The 13,941-nt window shown below is 42.1% G+C and overlaps 1 protein-coding gene across 1 annotated transcript in view; it reads right to left on the bottom strand.

Moving 5' to 3' along the window:
• Window positions 1-2,122: 2,122 nt before the first annotated feature.
• vamp2 (vesicle-associated membrane protein 2) overlaps window positions 2,123-13,941 on the bottom strand; it is a 206,043-nt gene continuing 194,224 nt past the window's right edge. Inside the window, exon 5 of the mRNA XM_072474577.1 lies at window positions 2,123-6,971. Coding sequence (XP_072330678.1) covers window positions 6,955-6,971 — 17 coding nt within the window. The 3' untranslated portion in view covers window positions 2,123-6,954. The remainder of the gene's footprint in view (window positions 6,972-13,941) is intronic.

Genomic DNA, 13,941 nt, shown 5'->3' with positions numbered 1-13,941 from the left:
GGAAGCTGAATGGATCACACACAGGCTTTATTTTGAGGAATCTCTATTATTCATACTCATCATTTTCCTGCATGTCTGGGAAATTCTCATTCTTGGTGTCCTTTCATTACTGCACTACAAGGGGTATTTCACCATTTTCTTTCTGGATGTACGACTCTGAATTGGACAATGAATTGTGTTCATCAATGCTTTATACAAATGGAGGCAACAGAGAAAAAACGCAAGGAGAAATTACAAGCGTTAGATAAAAAATTATAGACAACATGCAAAAAAATAATGATATAAATGGTGCATTGTTAAATGGCACAAAATAATACCTTTCGAAGGTACAATCTGATAGCAGGTGAACATAGCAAACAGCAGATGAATCAATTGAATTTATAAACCTATTACTATTGCAAATTTCTGTGGTTGATTTTTCTTTGAAATGCTGGTAAAGAATATTGATAAATGTTTTGGAATTTTTGATTGTAAATATTTCTAAATTTTCTTCCAATTCTGTGATCTTCATGTTGAATGAAGCATTTTGAAGGCTTCAGAGAAGGAAGGTCAGCATATACTATATTATTACCTTTAGCCAGTCAATCCTTATAACATACTGATTTGTGCCATAAACTTTTGACATCTATGCTTTTATTTGCACAGATTCAAAAATAACATAATTTAAGAAAGCCAAGCTCTGAGGTAAATTCAAATCAACCACAACGGGTGGCATGGTAACACAGCGGTTAGCACTGTTGTTTCACAGCTCCAGGGTCCCAATTTTGATTCCCGGCTTGGATCACTGTCTGTGCGGAGTCTGCACGTTCTCCCTGTGTCTGCGTTGGTTTCCTTCGGGTGCTCCGGTTTCCTCACGCAAGTCCTGAAAGACGTGCTGTTAGGTAATTTGGACATTCTGAATTCTCCCTCAGTGCACCGAACAGACGCCGGAATGTGGTGACTAGGGGCTTTTCACAGTAACCTCATTGCAGTGTTAATGTAAGCCTACTCGTGACAATAAAGATTATTAATTCATTAATTACTGATATCAAATCACACTCTCTATCTTTTAAAATAGACATTTAACAATTTGCATATGAATTAACTTACATATCTTCGTAATGAGGGCGTGTCTTGAGTAGGAGATCAAATCAAAGAAATTCTGAGCAGCAAAGTTCACATACAAAAGATTAACACATTTGCACTGCATTCCTTGACATGCTATGTTATGCAGTTTAAATTAAACTAGTTTGAAATGAAATTAAATGTAAATCGCTTATTGTCACAAGTAGGCTTCAATGAAGTTACTGTGAAAAGCCCCTAGTATCCACATTCCGGCGCCTGTTCGGGGAGGCTGTGACTGGAATTGAACCGTGCTGCTGGCCTGCCGTGGTCTGCTTTAAAAGCCAGAGATTTAGCCCTGTGCTAAACCAGCCCCATGCCTATATTGTTTAATTTAATATGAACCAAGCAAAGGGCAGGCTTGATGCTCACAAGTTCAATATTCCAAAATCAGATTTTAAGTAATTCTCCAATTACTCTTTTTGAGGTGGTAGCCTTTGAAAGCAAGTGAATAAGAACCAGCAAAGTATTTTTTTTAAACAAAGGTTTATTTGCCAAGACAATTACATTAATGTTGTACAGACACAACATGGAAATTGCATTCACCAATTTAAATAAACACGCGCACACACACGCACCCACACACACACACATACAGAATACAAACTCAGTGTTAACAAGTTCATCATTGCAACATCAAATTAGTAAATATCTAATGCAACATTTCCATGCAATTCCCAGTGATTTTTTTTCATGGGGGCGGTGGTGGTGCTGTTAGGTAGGACAGGGGCAGAGCTGCACTCACCTCCAGGTTAAGCACTTAGAAAATACAATATTGGCTCTTTTAGGTGAAAGTTATAAAGCATTCTAAGACAATAAAGAAAAATACTACCAACTACCGATTCATTGGAATGTCCTTGAGAGCAGAAAGATATAAAACATTACAATTTTTCTAAACTATAACAATATTCAAAAAAACTATACTATGGTATAACAATATTCCAAAAGCATTATAGAAAATTAAGAACAGTTTTCTAGGTGCCTGTTTATTTTCAGCTAGAATGTTTGTTCAATCCTGGTATTTTTCATTGAGATAAAAGAAATGCTGGAGATTTAAAGTAAAAACTGAAACCTCCATTTTGACGCAAGGTCCCAGTGAAATCATTAACTTGTCTTTTTCTTTTACACATTGATTTGACCTATTTTCAGCATTCTGAATTTCCTCCGCCAACACATTTCCATTGATCTCTGTTCCACTACCTATTAAGGCACAACAAAATATGCCTCGTGCAGTTGTGGTTTTGTTTTTAACAAATTAATGCGGCAATCTAACTTACATCAAGCATTTCACTCTGTTTCCTTCCCCTCTGAAGACCAACTAAACTGTTCTAAGGCTATCTTCAACAACAGAAATCAAGGGAAACTTATGTAAATTTCACCTTGTATCAATCCCGAGTTAGTTAACATTTCAGATATTCTGGTATCTAAAATCAGTCCCAAGTATTATTCCTTTGGGCATATAGAGTGACAACACGATGGCACTGTCAACTCCTGTTGACCCCTAGCGCCATCCCCCAATGCTAATCACAAACCCCTAACCTTAACCTTGACAGTCTTGCCTTAATTATAACCCTGAAATCCTTGTCCCAACCCCCAATCTTAATCCCAGACACTAATCCTAACCCTAATTGCTGTAACTAAACACAAACCATAAACAACTATAACCATTAATATTAACCCAAAACCTAAACCTAACCACTAATCCCTAACCATTAAACCTAAACCTAAATCACAGGTTATCAACAAAGTAATGTAGGCCCAGCTTTTGTACCATTGTGCCATCATTAATGATGCAGGTCAACAGCGTTGCCAATTGTCATTCCATGTTTAATACTAAAAAATAATTTTTAAAAATACTTCCATTCGTATAAATGTTCTCTGCAGTGAAATGGAAGAATTCTAGGATTATTAGGATCCAGTCAGGATTGGGGGGGTGGGGGGGGGGGGGGGGGAAGAGGAGGGGACAGTGCGTGGGTTGTTTGGTGTTGAGGAGAGGATGTAGAGGAGAACTGGGGTCTGAAAGGGAGGAGGTTGCAAAGCTCAAAGAGGAAAATATGAACGTGGTTTGAAGGAAAGAGGCGAAGCACGGTCTAAAGGTGAGTGGTGAATGGGGCATGAAAGAGGCAGGAAAACTGAGGCTCCAAGGGGGGAAAAACGAAAAAGGGGTCAATGGAAAGAGGCAAACCGGGGCTCAATGGGGGAAATGGTGTGAAAATGTGCTGCCTGATTGTTTTAAATGGGTTAGTGCCTTCAATAAATTAGTGGACAGAGGAATTTCATGTAATGACATTAATGCAGTTGTGTACCAAAATCGCAACTTAACTTTCACCTGATGAGTTTTTGAAAATTCAACTGTATGATGTGCATCCAGTGACCCCTCTTCACACTCCTTCCACTTACATCACTTCTAACAAAATTAGTCCTTCTGAAAAGTTGTATGGTGCTCGAACTCAACTGGAGTACAGTGATTCTAGTGATGCTAAATGTGATGCAGCAATATTCACAAAATATCAAAACAAGTCAAAAAGAGGGCACAGGTGATTATATTCACTGTCAGGTCAGGTATCCTCGTATTCGCAACACATTTGGGGAAAATATATTCTGCAACTTTACAGAAGTTATAAAGTATTAGCCAAACATATAAATATTCTATCTATGCCAACACTAATTTTGAAATTGACTAGTGAAATTCTTACTTATTCTCTAGTGGTTAGTTGATATTATTGCCAATTACACAGCTTATTTTAACCATAAACAAATTACTTTGTAAATCACGAAGAAAAGCTTTTTAAAAAACATTATGATTTAAATTTTTTTCAAGAAGACCATAATTTTAGAATGGGCTATAGACTTGACTGTTTTGTGAACATAGTTGACAAAGGTAACCGGAGCAAGTTGGAACACTATCAAAAGTCTTAAGGTTAGGTGGCACAGTGGCTAAGTGCCAAGGGACTGCACCACAAAGTGACAGCGGGGTTTACAATGACAATTTTCCATCCAGTGGGTTTTCAACTTCTACTAGTTTGTAGCACGAAAGGGGACAGGCAGATAGCAGGGCTGAACAATTTTCACAGCAAGGGAAAAGGTGGAAAATTTAAATGGGGGTGGGCAGGTGGGGGGTGCCAAATGGAAATGGGAAAACTGCAAATGCTTCAGCTGTACAGATTCTCATGACTATCTCCCAGTGTGGCATTAGTAGAAGTAAAGTTCCGGCTGGTCAATTGACTTCTCTCTGAGAAGGGAATGGATTACAGAGCAACCAGATTAATAAGGGTAGTGTTTAGACAGAAAAGGAAGGGGGAGGGTGCGCGCGGAAAGATCAAGCTGTACATTTGAACTTTTAAGGAACACTGCTGGAACACATGTACAGTACAGGAATATTCAGTCTGTGTACAAGCAAACTATTTTACAACACAGTGAGCAAATAGGGATACATGAGTGGTTCCCCTTTCAAGGTTTCAGAGGATAGGACATTACAGATTACATCATATATACAAAAAACGGAAGGAGGTAAAAACTTGATAGAGCAATATTTTTAAAGTAGAATATGCAAACCATTCTGACTGTCACGTGTGATTATGTCAGTGTAGTGGGATTCCTCCAAATTTGATTAAGGAAAGAACCTCAATAAAGAATATCTAAACAAAAAGGGGAAAAGGTGCATCATGAGCAGGTGCAAAAATACCAACTCCAATCATGGAATGACTCCCATTAAAAAAAAAAGGTATGAAAGCTCAGGGGCGCTGCTTGTTACTTATGGTCCCAGTTAATGAGTTGGATATTATTTATACCCTGCGGCATATTCAATTGGTGTCTTGATGAAGTCACACCAAATATCAACCTATTTTAGCGAACCTGCGTTGGTATGCCATGGAGGTTAATGGCATGGTCAAAAGTCATCCTCTTCTTATGAAACAATGCCTGGTTTCAGCTGGCCCTCATGTTAAGTAGATGGGATTCTATAAGTCTAGCACATGTTATTAGTAAGAAGAGATCTTCAGTGACACCCATGCCATTTGAAAAACAACCCACAAGTGGTCCAATCAACAAATATGTCATTGGTATCCAAAATATTTCTACCAAAATGGGAAGATTGTTGCTCGTTTAATTTTCACCATTCTTTTAGCACCAAAGTTCTATTCCCCCAGCAAAGCAACTGATGATTGGGCAATAGTATAGTACAACATCATTCTGGAGACTTCATAGATATAAAGACAGTCATTGCATCTGATATTTTGCACAAGATCACTAAATATTAGGGATTGTAAAGTCCAGACTAAGTTGCTGCACCACGGAATGTTCAACAGGTCAGAATGCATTCTGAGTCCTGTGTATGGGTTATCAGCATAAAAAGGGCAGATGTCCATGCTATTTATAGCATTTCATGGGCATCAGCTCTGACAAGGATGGGGCAGCAGGTGAGTCTAGCTAAAGTGGACAATGACATTTTTCATTACTCGTGTGTTCCTTGGTGCAGTTACTTCTTTACTCTAGCATTACAGGAACTGTCATTGGAGGCCCGATGTACAGCTGTTGCATGATAAATATACCTGCTTCATGCAATACATGGCCTGAGATATACATGAGATGGAAATGGTGGTGAAAGACATGCCATCAGTCCTGTTTCAAACTTTAAAGTTCTCATGAAGAACAAAATGGTTGGAAAAAAAAGCAACTAACCCTCATCAGACTTTTTTTTACTGGGGAGAAAAGGGAACAAGTGTCCAGAGGAAATTATTGCCTCAAGTTATTCCCCACGCCAAATGTGTGTGATTTCTGTACCAAAATTGGGTATGGATTTTGGAGTTGGCTGGTTTCAAGACAACATTGGACTGAAAATGATTGGAATTTGTTGCCACAGCTAAATTCAACCGTCTCCCAGGCAATCTCTCCTTCTTGTAGGCAGTGTTTCTAGTTAAACCGTTAGCATTTAAAATTGGATGGTGCATTTTATTTTCTGTTCAAACATTTTATTGGGATAGTGGGCAACTTCTTCAAAGTTTGGTGTGTTCAAAGAGGGTCCCTGACTGCAGAAAATCTGGGGTAGAATTTGTCCATCGTGAACTGCCTGATGTGATTCCCCCAACCCAACAAATGTTTGTAAGTTCATAAGAAAAGTGCACATATACATGACAAAACAAAATGGCCCACTGCTGTATGCTGAAGGTTATGCTCAGACAATTATGATCACTCAGCCCAAAGTTGACCTTGCTATGATTTAAAATCAATTAAAGCTTCAGCCATTTCTTTTATCTGATCTGAGACAGCCCTAAATATTGAACAGACTGCTTACCGTGATTACTCAGGCATTATGCTCATGGTACGACCTCTGAACCTTTATTTTTGATTTTGAACTTTCATGTCTAATTTCTGCAATGTAACAATTGATTCATTTTAAATCTGGAAATGTTAGGTTAAGATCTGTCAAAGGTAATGGAATTTTCTGGTGATTTAAACATTGTACGATTTAAGTTTGTGGTTTGTTTTGATGGTTAAGGCTTCAGGCATTTCAGACTGTTAGCTCCAGACGACTTGACAAGTCAGGAAAAGGTCACAGAGATATATTCAGAAACATGATCCAACTATTGAAGGCCAATCTATATTGTACTAGTTTCATCTAGGAATGTATAAGACACGAACCTACTTCACTACTCGGCAGTAAATAGCTGGTTAAATTGTTATTCAGATTTAGATATCAATCAATGCACCCATTTGAATAATTAGGGTAGCTTAAAGACAAAATAAAAACAACCATCGTTATAAGCAGAGATTAATAAATAATATCTGACACTGGAGAAGATGTGGCTGACAAGAACGAAGCTGAGCTGCATCTTCAGTTGGATTTCCTTCTCCTCAGGTGCAAAAATAAACTGCAAAAGAGTCACAAGAAAGAGTTGAAAATCAGAGAGCACAACTAAACAGGGAGACAGAAGATGGTGTTCTTAACTAAATTTAACTTCAAAGAGGACTAGGAACCATGCACTGGATTTTGCCATTCCAATGCAAGGTGTCCATGTTGGGACAGAGACAACAGTAAGCAGCATTTGAATCTGGGATTCTCACCCTTATTCCTATCATGGAGCATTTTTAAAGGAGCAGGATGAGCTTGGGTCGCAGGCCCGAGTGGAGAAATCCTGGTGCCTCCATTGTGCAGGTGGTGATTTCATTGAGCATGGCCAGTTTCTAGAGGCTTCTGAAGGAGGCAGGGTTCATACCAGCATTCCAACATTGTGAACCATTGGGGGAAGCCATGCTGGTTAATTCGATAGTCACTATTATTTTCTAAACAAAACCCTAGCATCAATTCCTGTACTAAAACACACACTTAACTTATCATTCAGCATTACATTACGACATGTAAAGTTAAACTTACTCGTCAGATGTTTCCCAACACTGGAATAAGTTCCCTTTATGGTTGACGATCTGAAATCACCACCCCACAATGGAACTACTGGCTTTGGGATTACTGTGTTCAGACTCACAACCTTATCGCATGCCCTTAAAAATACTACACAACGGGAATGGAGGTGGGAATCCCAGAATTGGGTCCTGCACACCTCTTTGTACCTCCCATTTGATGTGGGTTCATCCCTTATCAGGGTGGCAAAATCCAGATCAATATATAACATGCTGCTATTGTAAAAAGTTCCATTCAATCATTAGAAATAAAATGGTAAATTATGCCCATAAAGGGCAGGTAGCTTCAGCTGAAAGCCAAGGATGGTTAATTGCCCCAATCTCGAGTGAGAACCTCCAATCTGGCCATCATCCACACCATGTTAGTAGATCACATCTCAAAGAGGAATACCAGCTTGGAAAATGCGCCAAAATGAATTGAGGAGGAACAGGGAAAAAGGTCATAAAAAATGAGAAATAACGGCGGAAGCAGGCCATTTGTCTCATCAACCTTGCCCCAACATTCATTAAGATCATGGCTGATGGGCAGCAGGGTGACGCAGTGGGTTAGCCCTGTTGCCTCACGGTGCCGAGGTCCCAGGTTCGATCCCGGCTCTGGGTCACTGTCCGTGTGGAGTTTGCACATTCTCCCTGTGTCTGCGTGGGTTTCGCCCCCACAACCCAAAGATGTGCAGGCTAGGTTGATTGGCCACGCTAAATTGCCCCTTAATTGGGAAAAATGAATTGGGTACTCTAAATTTATTTTAAAAAAAGATCATGGCTGACATGACAGTGTCCTTAATTCTACTTTCCTGCCTGTCCCCCATAACCATGACTCCCCTGTCAATCAAAAATCTGCCTAACTCAGCCTTGACTATATTCAATGAACCAGCTAACGCTGCTGTCTGGGAAGGGAATTCCAAAGACTACTGATCTTCTGAGAGAAGAAATTCCTTCTCTCCATCTGAAATGGAAGCCCTTTATTTTTAAACTGTGCCTTCTAGTTCTAAATTTGCCCACGAGGGAAACACTCCATCAGCGTCCACCCTGGCAAGTTCTCTCAGGGTTTTAAGGGTGGAATTTTCCCATATTTTTTCACAATGTCAGGCTCTGACTGAAACCCGGCCTGTAGCTCTCCAGCTGCACAGCTGAGTTTTTAGTCCAGATTTTGAGACACCCTGAAAAGAAATTCAAGGGGGCATGGTTTATGCCATCACAGTAGTGGGGCAGGGCCTCATAGAGCAGACAAGCATGGGGCACCCACAACCAGTACAGAAAATAACCCAACCAGTTGTTCCCCCGCCCCTCGCAGTCCCCACCACAAGCATCAGCATCGGGTGATCCTTCCCCCCCCAACAAACAACGTGAATGCCACCCCTAACACTGCCCCATGGCATCTACAGTGTCACCCTGAGAGTGCCAACCTGTGCCAAGAGGCAGTGCCAGAGGGCGCTGCCTGTCCCTCTCCCCCTATGAGATAGACTTACCGTTACGCCCCAGAGAGATTCCCCCGACTGATTCATGTTTTTAAATAGCAGTTGTAAACCAGGGAACTACAGACCAGTGAGTCTCATACCAGTCGTAAGGAAACTACTGGAGAAAATTCGGAAGGAGATAATTAATCTCCACTTGGAGAGACAAGGGTTGATCGGGGTAGTCAGCATGACTTTATGAGAGGTAGGTTATGCCTAACAAATTTGATTGAATTTTTCAAGGAGGTGATTGGGTGTGGAGATGAGGATAGTACAGTTATTGTAGCTTGTATGGATTTCAGCTCAGCCTTTGACAAGGTCCCACAGGGGAGACTGGTAATGAAGGTAAAAAGCACATGGGATCCAGAGTAACTTGGCAAGATGGATCCAAAACAGGCTCAGCGGCAGGAGAGAAAGGGTGGTGGTAGAAGGCAATTTGTGTGACTGGAGGCCAGTTGTTCAGTGGTGTACCCAAGGATCAGTGCTGGGTCCTTTATTGGTCGCAATATATACAAACGATATAGATGAAAATGTGTGTGTGTGTGTGTGGGGGGGGGGGGGGGGGGGGGGATGATAAGTAAGTTTGTGGATGACACGAAGATTGGCACGATGGTTAATCATGAGGAAGAAGGTGGCAGGAAGATATAGGCAGATTGCTCAGATGGGCAGATCAGTGGAAGATGAAATGTAACCCTGAAAAGTATGAGGAGGTGCACTTCAGAAGGAGTAACAAGACAAGGGGGTACTGAGTGAATGGCAGGACACTAGAAGCTCAGAGGAACAGAGGGATCTTGGGGTGCTTGTCCACAGATCCCTGAAGATAGCAGGACAGGTTAATAAGGTAGTTAAGAAGGCATATGGGATGCTTGCCTTCATCAGTCATGGCATAGATGAGAAAAGCAGGGAAGTTATGTTGGAGCTGTACAAAACTTTAGTTAGGCCACAGCTGGAATATTGTGTGTAGTTCTGGTCCCCTCACTATAGGAAGGATGTGATTGCATTGGAAAGGGTGCAGAGGAGATTCACCAGGATGTTGCCTGGGATGGGGCATTTGAGATGGAGAGTCTGGATAGGCTTAGGTTGTTTTCTTTACAGCAGAGAAAGCTGATGGGGGAATTGAGGTGTATAAGATTAAGAGGGGAATGGAGAGAGTAGATCGGAAGCAGCTGTTCCTCTTAGTTGAAGGGTCAATAACGGGAGCATAATTTTAAGATGAGGGGCAGGAGGTGAGGAAATTTGGGGAAACATTTTTTCACCCAGAGGGTGGTGGGAGTCTGGAATGCGCTGCTTGGGATGGTATTAGAGGCGGGAAACCTCACAACCTTCAAAAAATACGTGGATGGGCACTTGAAATGTCATAACATTCAAGGCTATGGCCCAAATACTGGAAAGTGGGATTAGTGTAAATTTAGTTTTGCTGGTGCAGACGCGATGGGCCAAAGGGCCTCTTCTGTACTGTATGACACTATGATGCTAAGTCAGTCCCTCCTTAAGTAACAAGACCAAAATGTACACAGTACTTCCAAGTGTGTCTCACCAACACCCTGTCCAGTTGTAGGAAGACTTCCCTATAGTCTATTCCATCCCCCTGCAATAAAGGCCAACATTCTATTTACTTCCTAATTACCTGCTGTACCTGCATGTTAATGTTTTGTGATTTATGTACAAGGGCACGCAGATCCTTCCCTCCTGCACAATTCTGCAGTCTTTCTCCATTTAAATAATCTGCTTTCCTGCTTTTCCTTCCAAAGTGGACAACTTCACATCTTTCCACATTATACTCCAACTACTACCTTTTGCTCGCTCACTTAACTTATTCCTTTGCTGAGCCTTTGTATCCCCCTCACAACCCATTTTCCTATCTATGTATTGTCACCAAATCTGGCTACAAATACTTATGCTAATCTATCACCCCCAGCACCAGGAGTTATTATCTTGTGCATAAACTTTCCATGTGACACCTAATCAAACGCCTTTTGGAAATGCAAATACACTACATCTGCTGGGTTCCCTTTGTCCACCCTGCTTGTTACATCCTCACAGAACTCGAATATATTTGTCAAACATAATTTCTCTTTCACAAAACCACGTTTATTCTGTCTGGTTATATTCTGATTTTCTAAATGTCCTATGACTCCCTCTTTAAAAAAAGATTGTAGCATTTTCTTAATGACAGATGTTCGACTACTATAGTCTCCTGCTTTCTGTCTCTCCTCCTCCTTCTTGAATAGTGGTGTTACATTTGAGGTTTTCTAATCTGCTGAGACATTTCCAAAACCTCAGGAATTTTTGAAGATTGCAGCCACTTCTTTTAAGACCCTGGATACGGGCCAGCAGGTGTCAATATGAACTAACAGTTGGAGATGGAGGGAGTATCTGAGAACGAACAGGAGTTGGACAAGCTACAGTGTTGCCTTCAACAACTACTCTGAGACCCTAGGCTCCACCCAAAACTATCACACTGAGGACTGAATCTTCCACCCTCTTTAATTTTCATTGTCTCCAAAACTGCTCTCCCTAATGCTTGAAGTCCTTTGAACTTTCTCTCCCCAGTACTTTTACCATGTCCAAACATTTTACTCATAGATCCCTCATCAGACAGGCACCTACTTCTCCCAATTTCCCCGCACTTCAGTATACTGTCCAATGCTCCCAGACTCCACTATCCACCTCACATTGGTTTACGAACCTGGGACCTTCACTTTAGTATGCTGTTCAATGCACCCAGACTCCACTATCCACCTCACATTCGTTTAAGACCCTGGGACCTTCACTTCAGTATACTGCCAATGCTCCCAGACTCCACTATCCACCTCACATTGGCTTGAGGCCCTGGGACCTGAGGCCCTGGGACCTTTGCCAAATGCTCCAAGATCCCATCCTCTCACTACCCTTCCAGTACTGCCACAACCAGTAGTCACTTCCTTTAATTTTTCCATCACCATAATATTTCAACATAGTACTCTCATAACTGAAGACAAGTGTCACATGCCAGCAACCTTTACATCCCGCAGTCCCAAAATTCTTGCATCTCAGAACTCTCATTTCCTATTGACAGGCCAAAGGATATCCTCGGCAACGCTGTCACACCTCAGCATTCTTCTAGTCTTCGAATACCCCACCAAGGATACCTTCTAAAACTGCCAAACCACACAATCCCACTCTTAATAGTACTACATGCCTCCAGCTACTTGTATTCTGGAACACTTTCCGATCACCCTCTTATGTATTCTGTCCATCATCTACAAGACATGAATCAGGAGTGTTATGGAATACTCTCCTCTTGCTTCAATAAAGCTCAAGCAGCTCGACACCATTAAGGACAAAACAGCCTGCTTAATCAGCACCCTCTCCACCAAGTAAATGTTCATCTCCTCCGCTGGTGCACAATGGTAGTATTGTGCATTCTTTACAATATGCATTGCAACAACTCCACAAAGTTCCTTCGTCAAACCCTTCAAACCCACAACTTTTACCACCTAGAAGGACAAGGGCGGCAGATTGTCAGGAACACCACCACCACCTGCATGTTCCCCTCCAAGCAAGACTGACTTGGACAACCACGCCCACATGTTCTGGCCTTGCCCCAGACTTGCAGGGTACTGGACAGTCTTCTTTGAGGCAATGTCCAAAGTGGTGGGCTGAGGGTGGAACCATGCCCGAAAGTGGCGGTCTTCGGGGTTTCAGACCAGCCAGATTTATTCCTGGGGAGGAGGGCGGACGCCCTTGCCTTTGCCTCCCTGATCGCCCGCCGTAGAATTCTGTTCGGCTGGCGGTCAGCAGTACAACCCAAAGCTGCAGACTGGCTGTCCGACCTCTCGGAATCTCTCCAAATGGAGAAAATCAAATTTGCCACCCGAGGGTCAGACGACGGCTCCCACAGAACGTGGGAGCCATTCACCCAATTGATCCAGGACCTGTTTGTGGCCAGCGAACAAGCAGAAGAATAGCCAGGTAGCCAAGAATCAGGGGAAAGTAACCAAAGCATGAAAGGGAGAGATAGATCGGGGGTGGGGTTGGGGGGGGAGGGGGGGGGGGGGGTTGGCGGACAGCTAACCTAAAAGGAAAGAAAGGCGAACCACAGGAGGGGGGAGGGGGCAGAAGTGAGGGTGAGGGGGGTGGAAGAGGGAAGAGACTTGGAACAATAGAGGAGAACCAGGGAGGATGGGGGGGAGGCAGGGAAATGATAGCCGGAAGGAGGGCATGGGAAACGATAACAAACTTGGCATCTACAGGAACAGCGAGCAAGGAGAATACAGGCGAAAGACGGGAGGAACGGCTGAAGCGGAGGTGAGCGCGAGACGACAACGGCAGCGAAATCCATCCGGGAGAAGCAAGTGACAACACCAACACCAGACCCATTTGAGTACTGCCCTCTGTAATTGTTTCTCCGGCACCCAAATGTATAACTACCCCCCCCCCCCCCCCCCACACACACACACACAAACAGATGCCTACTTATGTGTTGTAAATAATTTTGCCAATTGTACAGAGTTGCTGCTGTTGAGCTGGAGCATAATACCCTACCAGATACTTTATTTTATTATTTTTAAATTTTTTATTATTACTTTTTTTTTGGTATGTTTGCGTGTGCCCTTCTCGTCTATGTATATATATTTATATCTTATTCTGTGTACATAACGGTAAATATACTTTTTCAAAAACCCAATAAAAAACATTTATTAAATACAATAGACTGACTTGGACTATATTCCTGCTCCTTCACTGTCATTGGATCAAAATCCTGGAACTCTATTCCTAACAACACTGTGTACCTATACACCACATGGACCTTCAAGACGATGACTCACCACCACTTTCTCAACGTCAATTATGGATGTGCAATAAATGTTGGCTCAGCCAGCAATGCCCACATCCAGTGAATAATTAAAAAAATAGAGCGGAGAGCTCGAGGTGCACAACTGAGTGCTGGGAAGAAAGTAGAACCGAGTGTTTTTCCCCAAATCTAACT

Source organism: Scyliorhinus torazame, chromosome 14, assembly GCF_047496885.1.
Source record: "Scyliorhinus torazame isolate Kashiwa2021f chromosome 14, sScyTor2.1, whole genome shotgun sequence".
NCBI lineage: Eukaryota > Metazoa > Chordata > Chondrichthyes > Carcharhiniformes > Scyliorhinidae > Scyliorhinus > Scyliorhinus torazame.
This window is presented reverse-complemented; position numbering and strand designations above follow the sequence as displayed.